We start from the raw sequence: 15,107 nt of genomic DNA on the forward strand, positions 1-15,107 counted from the left end.
TTGTTAGAGTCCTTTGTATATTTTGGATATGAGTCCTTTTCCCTTTCTTAATGGTAGCTTTTGATGAGTCTTAATTTTAATGAAGAGTGTTTCAGCATTCTTATCTTGTACGGTTATTGCTTTTGTGTTCTTTTAAGGTATCTCAGCCTACTCCAAGGACTTGGAAGTGCTTTTCTGTTTTCTTCTAGAAACATTATTATTTTAGTTGTTACAATTAGCCCTGTGATCTGTCTTGAATTAATTTTCATGAATGATGGGAGGTATGGAATATGGGTCACTTTGTCCAGCACTGCTTATTAAAAGGCTAATCCTTCCTCACTGAATTGCAATGGTACTTTATTGTAAAACAAGTAACTGTAGTTTATGCTTTGTTGGTTCATACACTGTCTAGTTCATTCTGTTTGTTTATTCTTGTGCCTGTACCAGACTGTCTTAACTCTAGCTTTATGTTAAGTCTTAAAATACTATAGTGTAAATCCTCCAACTCTCACTTTACTAATTCAGAGTTGTCTTAGCTATCAGGTCCTTTGTATTTCCACCTTTATATTTAGAGTGGGCTTGACAATTTCCATCACAAACAATTGCTGAATTTAGATTGGTATTGCATTGCATATGTGGTTCAATATGGGGAGAATTGATATGTTAACAATGTTGAATCTTTTTATTTTTGATCATGGTTTATCTTCATTGATTTGGAACTTCCTTAATTTTTCTCAGCACTGCTTTTGTAATACCCAGTGGCACATCTTTCATTAGACTTACTGCTGTATATTTGATGCTTTTTGGGGGAGTGTTACTGTAAATGACATTTTTAAAAAACTTCGTTCTTCATTGTTTGTTACTGGTATATAGAAGTACAGTTGCTTCCTAAATATTGATCTTGTATTAAGGAGTCTTAATGAATTGACACTAATGTTAACCATCTGTTGATATTTTAAGGAAGATTTTCTAGATATGAATGAAGATAGTTTTACTTTTTTCTTTTAAGCTTTATGCCCTACCTTTTTGCATTTTTTACCTTTCTCTGCTGGTGAGGACACTCAGTGTAAAGTTTATTAGAAGTGATAATAGTGGATACCCTTCTCTTTTTTTTCCCCTTAGGAAAAAAGCAAACAATATTTCACTACTGTTATCAGAATAAGGAAGTATTTCCTTCCATTCATTATTTGCTGAGAATTTTTTCTGCCATGAACATAGGGAATTTTATTAAATGCTTTGTCTATCCATTTAGTTGATCATTTTTTTTTCTTTTTAATGTGGTTAGGGAATTACATTGATGGATTTAAATTTTTTTAAACAATCCCTGCATTCCTGAGTCAAATTTCATTTGGTCATAAGATAGGATTTTTTAAAAAAATATTTACCTGGATTTGATAATATTTTGCTAGGATTCTTTTCTTCTTTTCATTTTTTGGGGGTTGGGGGAATGGGGTACTGGAGTTTGAACTCTGGGCTTTATGCTTGCTAGGCAGGTGCTATACCACTTGAGCCAAGGCTCCAGTCCTTGGTTTCTCTATTTTTATGAGAGGATAGTCATTCTCCTTTCTTGTAATATCTTTGTTAGGTTTTGTGTCAGGTTAAAGCTGGCCTCCTTAAACAAGTTAGGAAGTATCCATTCTCTCTTTCATGGAAGAGTTGGTGTAAACTTGGGTTTCTTTATTATTTGGAAGGATTCTCTAGGGAGCCTGAAGTTTTGAAAGGGGGTTTAATTGTGGAGTCTTTTCTTTAACATATATTCTGCTTTTTCTTATCAGTTTGTAAATTTTTTCAAGGAATTTGTCCGTTTCCTCTAATTTATCATGTTTACTGGCATAAAGTAGTTCATAATATCCTTTCATTTTTAATGTCTGCCAGGTCTAGTTGTACATTTTTTTTAATATGGAACGCTTCGTGAATTTGAGTGTCATCCTTGCACAGGGGCCATGCTAATCTTCTCTGTATTGTTCCATTTTTTTTTTTAAGTATATGTGCTACCAAAGCGAGCACTAGTTGTACATTTTTTAATTCTAATATTGGTAATTTGTATTCTCTCTCTCTTTCTTTAGCGTTCTTGCTTGGGAACTTAACAATTTCACTAAGCTATTCAAAGAAGCAACTGTTAGTTTTTAGTTTCTCTTTTGTATATCTGCTTTCTATTTACCTGTTTTCTAGTCATTTATTCTACTTTCTTTGCATATAAGTTACTGTTCTTTTTCTTGCTTTTTGAAATGAATTAGTAATTTTGCCTGGCATATTGACTTTATTGCATCATACTATATCAGCTACAGAAAATGATCCTGAACTCCCAAAGCAGTATTTTCCTATAAACTACCCATTTCCTCTCAAATAAAATGTATTGTATTAGTGATACTTTTGAAAACTGAGTCATCTTAGCCATTGTGGTAGTGTATTTTGCAAGAAGACATAAAATGTTTTTTTCTTAATTTTACAGACCATAAGAAACAAATAAAATAACCATAGACAAATAAGCCAATTGTTAAATGGATGTTTTTATTTTCTAAGATTCTGTACACATCCTGAGCCAGTTTAGTTATGTTGTGACACTAAATTAACTTCAGGGACTCAATGATACCTACTCATTGAGATGTTCCTTACTTCTATGCTTGCTTTTTCCTTTTAGGAAGCTGCAGTGAAGGAGGATGAAGATGAAGTGTCTGATAAAGGCAGCGATTCTGAAGAAGAGGAAGCCAATAGAGATTCCCAGAGTGAAAAAGATGATGGTAGTGACAGAGAATCTGACAGAGAGCAAGATGAGAAACAAAACAAAGATGATGAGGCAGTAAGACTTCATAGGTTTAAATAATTGGAATTATACTTCTGATGATCATGGCGGGTTTTATTGTTGTCTATTTGTTTGCTTGTTTTACTTGTGTGAGATAACACAGATGTTTTGTGATTTTATTACTTTGTAATTTTTCTTGTGAGGAATGCCAGTCAGGGTTTATAAGGAAAATTTGTTTGAAACAAGGACTGGGAATCCTGATTTTTCTTAAGTTTACTTAAATTGCTAGGTGGAGTAGGTCCTGGGTGTAAGGTGAAATAACTTTGGTATCTTCAGGAAATTTTCAGTGGTAAGATTGTCTATGGACATATGAGTAAGGAAAAGTGTGAAACAGGTAATAGTTACTTGGAAGGTTCAGTCATAGGATCCAGGTAATGTTTAGGTTGAGAAACATTACTGTGGACCCTGATGTCAAGAAGTTAGTTAAGGGAAAGCTTACATTTATAGAGTGTCATCTGGTTTCATGGGCCAAGATACTTAAGGAATTTATTAAGACAGTGAGTTATAAAGTATAGTATATGTATATTGTTATACATAATGTATGGAAACATTATAGAGAATGTATTTGGTGGATAAATTAGACATATTGCAAACAAAGTGTATTTGTTAGAATGTTCTTTTTGACTAGGCTGTATATATAAACATAACCCTTATGGTTTGGGAGAGATAAAGGGATCCCCTGAATAGCCTCTGAGGCAGAAGGACAGGTCAGAAACAGGAAGAGGTACACTGTAGAGGATAAAAGTATAAGGAGAAAATGTATCCATCCTGGGAATGGTGGGAAATAAATGTAGATGACTATTTTTATGAGTTGCGGGTCATGACTGTTTTTGTACTTTGAGGATTAAACTGATTGTCAGGAAATCAAAATAGATCAAAGAGATAATTTCCCCAGCTTTACTTTAACAAAGAATTAAAATACTACTCTTCAGGTTTTGATGGGCTAGTTTCTTCAAAAGACTAAAAATACATTCATTCAGCCAACAAATAACTACTCATGATCTATCCCATTCCAAGCTGTCTTTGATGGCAAAGATGTAAGCCAAGTGTGAAATAGATTCTGCCTTTGAATGATATGTGGCCTGGCAGAGTAGGCAGACTTATGAATGAACATTGTGACACAAGCGAGATAATGCGTATCTTATGCAAGGTGTAGTGATGGCACAAAGGAAGGAGTGATCAGCTGAGTTCTGAGGCAGAGGGAAATTTGTAGTAGGCTTTCCTAAGGAGTTCATACATTAAAAGTAGGAATTTACAAAACAGAAAAGAATAAAAATCCAAACAGTATTCCGGAGAAGTGAGACAGTTTGGTAAATTCAGAAAAGTTACCAGAATAAGAAGCACGAGGAGGAAAGCACTGCCAGGAGAGGAGAGTGGTAAGCCATGGTCAGATCAGGTCTGGTGGTGTCGTCCATGTTAGGGGTTAAAAGCATGTAGTAAGTTTGAGCCAGAAGATGACCAGGTTTGTGGGACTGAAATCATTCTAATCCTCTGTAAATAATTAGCATTGTCCAGAATAAGGGGTAGAAACTCCTCAAAATGGTCAAAAGCATATAATATTTCAACTGTTCTTATTTTTATGAGGAGTGGCAAGAATTACAACAAAGTATACAGCGCAAGGAGAGAGCTCTACTGGAAACCAAATCAAAGATAACACATCCTGTTTATAGTCTTTACTTTCCTGAGGTAAGTTTCACTGAAACCTACTGCTTTCCTTATTTCATTCACTTTGTCACATTTTTCATTTGACTTTTATTCCTCTGTGGTGTGTTTGTTTATTGCTCAAATGCACTAAGTGTGGTCTATTCTTGATAACATATAAGAATGTATTATAATATGAATTACTTTTAGTGAAAATGTTGTTGAAAAGGAGATTGTTAACTTTTTAAGTATTTCTTAAGCCTTTTTTGTTCTCACATTATAGAGTATGCTTAATGGCTATTTCTCACTGGTAGTACAAGGAGTCTTTGTAAGACAAATGTGTATTTTGCCTTTGACTACATGACTTTTATGAATCTCCTACCCGTCAAGTTTCAAATAGGATGAAAAAATTCTTAAATTTCCCCTCTGACGATTCTATGCTGGCCACCTAGATCCACCAGACTTGCTGTTACCTCAGTAACTGTGGAAATGGGTGAACCCATGGCTATGGACCCTGAAGAGCTGAGCATGACTAGACTGAGCTCAGGACAAAGCATCATAGGGCTGCTTGCTCCATCCTTGTTTACTTTGTCTTTATTCATGTTCAACTTTTAATCTCCTTGATAGCCTGTGTTATTTGTCTTTCAAAGTACTTTGGGATTTCCTTGACATTTTGCTTTTGCAGATAATTCTGTCTGTGGAGCAGAGGTCAACAACTGGTTGTCTGTCTTCCCCCGGCCCCCCCACAGTTCAGGAAAACTGTTCCACAGACTGCCTCATAGCTTTGCCGCAGAACCTTCTGCTCACTACTCAAGTTTGGCCAATGGCTTCTTATATAAATCTGCTTTCTGTTTGAGATTGTCAATCCAGAAATGCTGGAGGTTGCTTAAGGCAAATTCCTAAATAATTTGGCTCTCCTAGTAATAAGTGAGTGGTTCTGCACAGATTGTTGTTTTGACTTGGTGAAAAGTCTTCCCAGAATTCCATCTTAATACATTCATTGATGTTTTAGTATATCCTGAATTTTAGGCCATCTGTTAGGGGCATTTTGCCTGTTGTAGAAGTAGTCAGCCAACTTCAAGCATCCCAAAATTAAGCAAATATATTTCTGCTTGTTGATTGGCTTAAAAAGTGTCATGGAATGCTGTAAGCTGCGTAATTGGTACCCCTGTAACAAACAGTTCATTTTAGACCATGCTTAGTTGATAAGTGAAAGTCATTCATTTCCTTATAACATTTAATCAGTGAAAATATGCCTTTTTGTAGTATAATCTTCATCTAAATATCTCAAAGTACCATTTATCACATAAAATATATTGAGGATTTTCTTGATATCTGCCTGTCTTCCCGTGTACCTACCCATTTAGTAATTCTTGGTGTCTATGTTGCTGAAATTCATTAATATGAATTCATATTCATTCATATGTTAAGAATGGTTGGGGCTGTAACAACAGAAATACTTTTTTTTGAAGTGCAAATAATTCATAGAACATCTGTTTTACTTTTTTAACATGCGCATTAATGAGTGTAGACACAGGTACAGTGTCATTGATTAATACACACTAGTTTCTTGTATTTTTTAAAAAATGGAACAACCCAATCTTTTAATTACATTTAGAGTACTTTTTATGCAAAGGTTTTTATGCTATGTAGTTGTACATGCATCTTAAACCATATGAGATTTTATATACTTCTTGTCTGTGAGCCAGTATTAATCTATGTGTGTCCATTTATTTACGCCTTCTAGTGGTTATCTCTTAATATCTTCATGTTTCCAAGTAGAATTGCATTTCTTCCCTCAACAGAACTCTCTAGCATTTCTTAATAGTGAAACTGACTGGCATTTTTGTTTTGTTTCTCAAACACTATTTTCTTCTGTCCCATTTTCTCTTCTCTTTTCCTGGGGCTCCAAATATTTTTAAATTACTTATTCAGATTATTAGTTTTTAATTAGTGAATTTGGTTTTTTTCCTACAGTAATATTTCTATACAGTTTTTAAACTCAAGAAACAATACATTGAGATTTTAATTACTCTTGCTGTGGGCTAGGCTATAGGCAGTCCTTTCCAATACAGTTTATTATTATTTTTTTTAAGTTCAAAGTTTCATTGTCTCTATATAACATAATACCATAATTGTAATGGCCTATTACTGGAACAAAAGTAGTATTAGAGCACTGTTGTAAATGAGGTATATTTAAAGCTTATATTTCTATACATTTATAATGAATGTTATTTAATGGAAGTCACATTCATTATCTATTTGTAAGCTCTTATCATGATTGCTGTTTCTTTAATTTTAATGTGTATTATATCATAAAACAGGAGAGTCTAGATCAATCAAAAATGGCTGTAACATGATTATAAATATGCTTGAATGAATCTCTGGGAGGATGTAGTGAAAAGCATTCTCTAAATAGAGAGGTAAATTAAGAAATGCATGCACTAGAACATTCTCACGCTGCATATACTACATACATGTTGCAGTAGTGATGTTTCTGACAAATGTCTGAGACCACTTACATGCAAGAGGTTTTTATAGGGCTGGCGGAGTGGCACAGTGGCAGAGCATCTGCTTAGCAAGCGTGAGGCCCTGAGTTCAGACCCAGTACCACAAAAAAAAAAAAAAAAAAAAGAAAAGGTTATTGTATATCATTTTACTAGTAATTATAACTGTCACTTAAGGTACTCAACATGCTAACATTCTAATATATTTGACTTATATCATCTCAATTGATCTTCAGCACCATCTGGGATAAGCACTTGGCATTTAATAGAAAAGGGAAGTTAGATTTAGAGAGGAGAAAAAGCCCAGGTCTGTGAGGCTGTAAAACAAGCATTGGCAAAATGCAGTCTGCAGGCCATGTATAGCCCCCTCCCTGCTTTTAAAGCAAGACTTGTTTGTAAACAAAGTTTTATTAGAACACAGCCCCACTTGGGCTGGGGCATGGCTCCAGAGCCCCTGACTAGCAAGTATGAGGCTCTAAATTTAAATCCCTGTACTGCCATAAATACATACATACACACATCCTCACTCATTCTTTTCACACGGCAACAGAAGATTTGAGTAGCTGCAGCAGACTCTGACCCCTGAGGTTCAGGTATTAATACTACTCCATTTTGAGACCATGATGTTTTTATATGCTTTACATATGCAAAACTCACATAGACAAACATTATGTGTGTGTATATATATATATATATATATATATATATATATATATATATATATATACACACACACACACACACACATACATACATACATACAAGTGTTCCTGCTGTGGTTGTCCTCACTCAGGTGAAGAATTTAGTTGGGTTGAATTTTCTTGTCAGGTGCTTTCTTACATTATTATATATTGTGGTTTATTTATTAGGCTGATTAGTACTGCAGTGCTTTGTAGCCAAAGGTGTTTAACAGAAGAGCTTTTAGCTGACTCTAGTGTAGCATTATGAAAATACTATCACAAGGTTAAAATAGAATAGAAAAAGTAGCAATTTTTGTATAAAGGCATAAACATTTTCTCAAATGGTTTCTATAAAGTTACTTTTTAAACAGTTTTGGAAAACTGAGAGTTTAGGATAGTTAAATGAGTATTTAGAAATCTTAGAATTTTTTTCTAGCTCCAAAACATTTTTCTTTAAACCACTTTAGAAATACCCAATTCTTAAGACAGGTGAAAGCAGATGACACACTTGTTGATGGGAGCTGTAATCTAGCAATGGTCACTGAGCATATTACTGGGGCTTGGTGCTTCTAGACTGTTTGGTCTTCTAAGTTTTTTTAGAAACTATTTTCCTGGTTCTTGTTTTGCCATTTCTTTTCTGCTGTCATTGTACATTCTGGTAGCAGTTTCTTTACCCAGCTTTTTCTTTTCCTGATGTTTTTGAAGTTCAACTAGAAATGCCATGCTTATTAAGATCATGCAATGAAAGGTATGTATAGGCTCTTAGAATCTGACATGTTCTTTTATAAGAGTGTAAAATGTTTTACTGTATTGATTTTGTTTTTTTCGTTTGGCTACCCAAGACCCTTCCACTCCTATATGTTGCTTTTGTTTATTACTAGGTAAGATTACTTAAAGATTATTTGTCACATGATATTGTAATCATTTATATTGTTCTCCTTTTTAGAATTATCTTTTGTCATTTAACATAAATCAGGGGTTTTTACATGGAGGCCCATCAATAGGCTTAAGGAATCATTGAAACCTGCAAAATTGCATACAGAATTATTTTGGGGAGCAATGAGTGGATGTTTAAGAGCAGTTTATTAATTCAACAAATATTTATTGAACCAGGCGCTGTCAGTGCTGAGGATGTAGCAGTGAACAAGGATAGTATCTCTAAAATAAGACAAACCAAAAGTGTTTATCTAGTTCTTTCTGATGATTTGTAATTTTTTCCCCTCTTCTAGGAAAAACAAGAATGGTGGTGGCTTTATATTGCAGATAGGAAAGAACAGACATTAATATCTATGCCATATCATGTGTGTACACTCAAAGATACAGAAGAGGTAATTACTCAACAATATTTCCATTTTTAACAATGTATACACCTTGCCTATCTCCTAGGTATTTCTCAATCCAGTTTTGATTTTTGATGTTACCTTTTGAAGGAAGAATGTTCTGTCAGCCTGGACTTAGTGGACAAGAGTAAGGCTTTTGAATTTAAGATAGTTCTAGATGTTAACTTTTAGTATAAGCAATTAAAAAAAAAACTTTATAAGCAAGTGGTGAATGTGAAATCAGTTAGTGTTGATTATTTAAAATTAAAACGTAGAGCAACTTGATACTTCTTTGACACAGTAACTTTTAAAAATTTATATTTTATGTGATTTTAAATAGATAATCCATTCATCTAAATATTTCATAGGCTCTAAAAGTACATAAAGTGAAACACCTTACACCTGTATTTCCCAGTCACCCTTTGCTTTTCCAGGAGACCATTGATGTTATTAAATTATTATATATTCTTCATATGATATTGTATACAAATTATAGGCAAATATGTATATCACACCCCTCATGTCCCCAATGTCTTACACATAAAGTGGCATATGCTCTGTTTTACACAGTTTTCTCTTAGATGTACTATAATAATATATGAATATGATATTATTTATATAACTTGGGCTCGTATCTCCTAAGAAGAGGGATATTTTCCTTCATAAGCATAATACAGTCATATTTAAGGAATTTAATATTGGTATGATATTATGTAGTACATAGTTCATGTTCAAATTTCTACTAATGTCTCACATATTTTGTTTAAAGTTCAGAGTCCAATTAAAGATCACACTTTGCATTTGGTTGTCATGCTTCTTTCGACTTAGAACACTGTCCTTGTCCTTTTTGGAGGGAGGATGGGAGTGCTAGGTCCTGAACCCAGGGCCTTGTGCGTGCCAGGCAATGCACCTTAGCAGAGTTGCCCCCCCACCCCGAGTCCCTCCTTTTTTGTTTTTAATCTTTCATACCATTGACATTTTTCAAGAGTCCAAGCAAGAAGTTTTATAGAATATCACTTAGTATGAATGTGTCTCAATGGGTACTCAATATATTCATCTTAAATATTTTTGGCAACTATACTGCATTGGTGATGTACTTAGTGTACTGCATTGGGGCACATTGTATCAGCTTGCCCCACATTGGTGAGATTAAGGTTGCTTATTTATGTAAGGCTTTCCCTATTGTAAAAGTATTTCCCTTTCATCTGTGGGGTGGTACTTTGGCCCTGTGTGACTACCCTCTTTTCCCACAGACTTTTTACCCAATTTAGTATAAATTGATGATTCTTATCTAAATCAATTTTTATTCCACTTGTGTACAGTGTAGTATCAGTTTTGTAGTTCTTTAAAGACTGAAACTGAATGCTTTCAATCAGGTCATATTCCTTTTTGTGTCTGTGGCCATTGTTCATTTTTATTGCATCTTTTGATTGATTTGTGATATTAATGTGAAGAAATCAACCCTTTGTGATATGTATTACAAATATTTCTTCCCAGTTTATTTCACTGGTATGATTCGGAGGGTTTTTTTTTTATGACTTTTCAAAAAATTCATTCATTCATTCTTTTTTTTTGTGGTGCTGGGCTGAAACCCAGGCTCTTGAGCCGGGCAAACGCTCTACTGCTGAGCCACATGTCCAGCCCACGTGATTATTCAACAAGCACAAATGGAAATCTTTATCTACTTGTTTATCCATTTTTTTGTAGTGTGATTTAGAAATTTTTGTGCTATAGTTAGAAAAATCGAGCTGTTTTTGTTTTTTTTTTTTTTTTTTTTAAAAAAGATTCTCCCATGAATTTTTTCTAGTTTTTGTTGTTGCTGGTGGTGGTACTGGGATTTGAACTCAGGGCCTTGCACTTGCTAGGCAGGTACTCTACCACTTGCACCATACCCCCACCCTTTTTTGCTTTAGTTATTTTTTAGATAGGGTCTCACATTTTCCCCAGGGCTGACCTCTAACAGCGATCCTCTTGCATATATATATCTCCTAAGGAGCTGGGATTACAAAAATGAGCTACCGAGCCTGGCTTAGTTTTATTTATTTGCTTTATTTTGATGGTACTGGAGTCTGAACTCAGGGCTTCACACTTGCAAGAGCACTCAGGTGCTCTACTGCTTGAGCCATGCCTCTAGCCCTAATTTTATTATTTATTATTTTTTAATGGCCTATTTTATAATCTTGGCTACAAAATCTGGATTTTTGAAGATCAGAGGCAGATTTCCAGAGCATCCAATACCATTTAAAACATTATATTCTTCCTTTACCCAAGTGGAAATGGAACCTCTAAGACTTTGTTACTGTTTGTATTTGAGGTTTATGATTTGATGGGAAATAAAATACTTTCTTGGACTTTTAAGGCATTGGGAATGCAGCCTAGAAATTAAAAAATTTGGTGAGAATTATCTCCTGCCTAGCAAAGTCTATTATGTTATGAATTCTAACATTTTATTTATTCACATTTTTATAGTCTCCTTAATTTTTTTAAGTTATCATGGTGATGTCACATAGAACTTGGTTACTTTAATTATTGAATTGTGGACATATGGATAAACTCTATCAGTTGTGCCTAATTTGGTTTCCTTTTTGTTTAGTGTTTATAATAGAGAGCATGTAAGTCACATATTTATATGTTTGTGATTGTTAGGACTTTTGTAGCTTTCATTAGAGCTGCTGTATCATCACAGTGAATACCTGGCTCTTTGCCTTTTAAGGGTTTGCTATTGTTGGCTCCACAAAATACAGCTTTGGTGTTTTTGAGACAGGGTCTCACTGTATCCATCAGGCTGGACTTGAATTCATGATCCTTCTGCCTCAACTTTCTGGGTAATTGGGATTATAGACATGAACTACCATGCCCATCTTCAAAATACAGGTTTTTAAGTGCTGATTTTATCTTTTAGGTAGAACTGAAGTTTCCTGCACCAGGCAAGCCTGGAAATTATCAGTATACAGTGTTTCTGAGATCAGACTCCTATATGGGTTTGGATCAGATTAAACCGTTGAAGGTAAGAATAATAATGAAGAAGAAATGAATATATTCACTGAAGAAGTGAATGTAGTAGTCTGTTAACTTGACTAAATGTAAATGTTAACTTGTCTATTACTCTACATTTCAAAACTAGAAGTGTAGAGTAATAGAAGGGAAAACAATATTTTATACTCTTTCAACAATAAATCATTAGGTAATGATTATTATTAGATAATAAATCATTACTAGTATAATGATTTAGAACCTGACTATAAATTACTTTAGTGATACATTTAAATATGCTGAACATACAGGCCTCACCAAATAGGTTCTGTTTTCTTTAAAAAAAAAAAAAAAAACATAGATTTTTACTACAGATTTTATTGAAGTATTTATTATTCTGAAACTAATTGTTTTATTATCTTAGAGCATAAACTTTCTGTATCATTTGAAGCATACTCCTATCAGTATTTACCATTTTACTTGAGCTTTTTATACAAGGCATTCTATTATATTAGGGAGATAGTGCTAAAGCATCATTGCACTGTAAAGAATAAAGGGAACTAGTAACTGTGAGTGTTCTCCATGAGAGTTCCATATTTCTTGCATTGGCCATAGGATTTTACTTCACAAGTCCATTGGCTATGACTGTCTCTTTGAAAGTCATAATTGAGTTTTTCTTTCTTCAGCAGAAGACTTCTATTAAGATACCACTCAGTGTTATTGCTTAAGAATCACAATTATTAGTCTTTTCTGCTACAGAAATACATTCATAAATAGATAACATATAAAGCCAAAATATCAAACTATATTAGTAATTTAGCTACATTTACATGCTAGTACATTTCCTTTTTAAAACTTCTAGCATGGATTCTCTCTTCTGAATGAATGTGTTGAACTTGGAGTTGTATCCACAAAAATCTGTTTCTTTATAATCGCTGTAGTCAAAGAAAATCTTTTCTTTACTAGGTATTTCTTCTACTTTTTTCCATCCCAAATTTTTGATGTCTATATTTTTTCTTTATAGTTGGAAGTTCATGAGGCTAAGCCTGTGCCAGAAAATCATCCTCAGTGGGACACGGCAATAGAGGGAGATGAAGACCAGGAAGACAGCGAAGGCTTTGAAGATAGTTTTGAGGAAGAAGAGGAGGAAGAGGAAGATGACGACTAAGCAGTACTATGAACAGAACACAGTATTTGCACATATGTGCAGACTTATGCTGTTTTGTAAGTGTATAATAAACCAGAGACAGTGCAGAACTGATGTTGAGGAAAGTGTTGGATTCTTTACTAGAAATGGGTATGTAAGATAACTAGGCAGGTAGTGGTGCCTTGGTACAAGCTGATAAGGGCTTATTTAAAGCCTTTCAAGTATGGGATGGTGCATTTATTTCATCTGCAAATGATAATACATCCTTTGTTATTATAACTGTCCAGAAGTGTGGGCTATGTATTATCTGATCAATTTATGGTCCCAGTCAAGGTACATGAAAAACAGTCTATAAATGGGCAACTTTTCTTTGTTCAGCTTTAGTTTTAGTGAACATTAAAGTATGATAAACATCACAAATATGATTTAGGTAACATCTCATGTTTTTAATCTCTTGATAAGCTCTATTATTCATTTGTTGATATTTTACAGGCAAGGAGATTACAACATACAGGGGATTAATTTTCATCCATCTTGGTCATAAATTGACATTCTCTCACATTCCACATAATATAGAGAGGGCTGCATTTTGAGATTTTCCTTTCTCAATTGTCCAGAGTTATCAGACAGATTATAAAAGTGACTTTTAATGGCTTAAAGAAATTTTAAGCCTCTTTCTTGCAGATCAGTGCAGGTTCTAATACTTTTGGCAAGCTGTAGGTCTAAAAGTGATTGTGGGACCATATGTTCTCTGATGTTGGTGGTTTATGTTATTAAACCTTTTTTTAAAGGTTCACTATAAAAGCTGAACTACATCTTAGCTTTTAATCTACCTGACTCTATCAGAAGCCTTTTAAGAAAATACTACTTGCAAAGGAGGAGGTTTTTTGTATTCCTTTTGGACTCCTGTCAATAAAATAGAAGTTTGACTCATTTTATGTTTGTAATTGTGTTTGTCTTTTTACTCCTAAAGAAAGGACATAAGTAGGGCAATTTATATTTTTCAGCTAAAAATCTAGTGATACTGTACATCACTGTGGGAGTGATTGCTGTCTCTGTATACTATGGAAAAACACATGAGTGAAAAGGATTTTTCCTCACATAGTACGACCCAAAGGGAAGTGCTTAATATAGAGTAGAATTGCTTGTGTGATGAATCATTGAGGTAAGAGGAATATTTCTATTACTAGATATGGAGAAAACATAAGTCTGTAATCTCGTAAGACTGATTGTAACAATCCTCTCCTATCAAAATCTCCATAGGCCAAAGTACTGTTGCAATACTAACTTGTGACCTTGTTTATTTAAAAGGTTACTACTCTTCATGCAGAATTATCACTGGTATTTTGTTACTTACAGTAGTTGGAAATAAAATTTGGAAATTGCCAAAAACATGAATGGGGTTTTTTGTTGTTGTTGTTCTAAATTTAGAATTGTATACTTTGTTTCATAGTTTTTTTTGTTGTTTTTGTTTTGGTGGTACTGGGGTTTTAATTCAGGGGCGTGAGCCTGTTAGGCAAGAGCTCTACCACTTGAGCCACGCCTCCACCCCTGGAACAGTAGTCATCAGTTCAGCGAGACCCTTCCTTAGCATCCTGCCACTGAGGATTTGTTGTTTTATTTCCTGAGTGGATGTTTTTACTTTACAAACCAAGTTTTACTGTGAAGCTCCAGTGTTGGAGCTGCTAGCCTTGTAAGTATGATGGAGTGAGCCAAGTGTGTTAAGTGAAAGAAGAGGTCAGAGAAAATGTGTGGCATAGTATTAAGGAAATTGAGCATGAATAGTCTGTGTATTTGCATTTCCTGGTTTTTTGTTTTGTTTTTTTGGTGCTGGGTGTGAACTCAGGGCCTTGTGGTTGCTAGGCAGACGCTCTACCACTTGAGCCATGCCACCAGCCCATTTCCTAGTTTTCTTGAACCATACTTTTCAAGAAAAATATTTCTTTTCTAAGTGACTATTTCCCTTAAAGAGGCTGTACAAGCTTTAAACAATTGGCTTCTCTGGTTTTGAGACTATGGAGAGGATTTTACAATGTAATAATTCACCACAGTGCTTCA

General features: G+C 34.3%; 1 protein-coding gene and 1 non-coding gene across 3 annotated transcripts in view; one reads left to right on the plus strand and one right to left on the minus strand.

Annotated features, from left to right (window-relative positions):
- Sec63 (SEC63 homolog, protein translocation regulator) overlaps positions 1–13,982 on the plus strand; it is a 67,994-nt gene extending 54,012 nt beyond the window's left edge. For both annotated transcript variants that reach the window (XM_020170093.2, XM_020170094.2), the window contains exons 17-21: positions 2,621–2,779; positions 4,367–4,468; positions 8,840–8,938; positions 11,832–11,936; positions 12,927–13,982. In XM_020170093.2, coding sequence (XP_020025682.1) covers positions 2,621–2,779; positions 4,367–4,468; positions 8,840–8,938; positions 11,832–11,936; positions 12,927–13,070 — 609 coding nt within the window. In that variant the 3' untranslated portion in view covers positions 13,071–13,982. The remainder of the gene's footprint in view (positions 1–2,620; positions 2,780–4,366; positions 4,469–8,839; positions 8,939–11,831; positions 11,937–12,926) is intronic.
- LOC141416198 (U6 spliceosomal RNA) lies at positions 1,873–1,975 on the minus strand. The gene has a single exon (XR_012441019.1). It is a non-coding gene; the product is annotated as a U6 spliceosomal RNA (small nuclear RNA).
- Positions 13,983–15,107: the final 1,125 nt, after the last annotated feature.

Source organism: Castor canadensis, chromosome 1 (genome assembly GCF_047511655.1).
Source record: "Castor canadensis chromosome 1, mCasCan1.hap1v2, whole genome shotgun sequence".
Classification (NCBI taxonomy): Eukaryota; Metazoa; Chordata; class Mammalia; order Rodentia; family Castoridae; genus Castor; species Castor canadensis.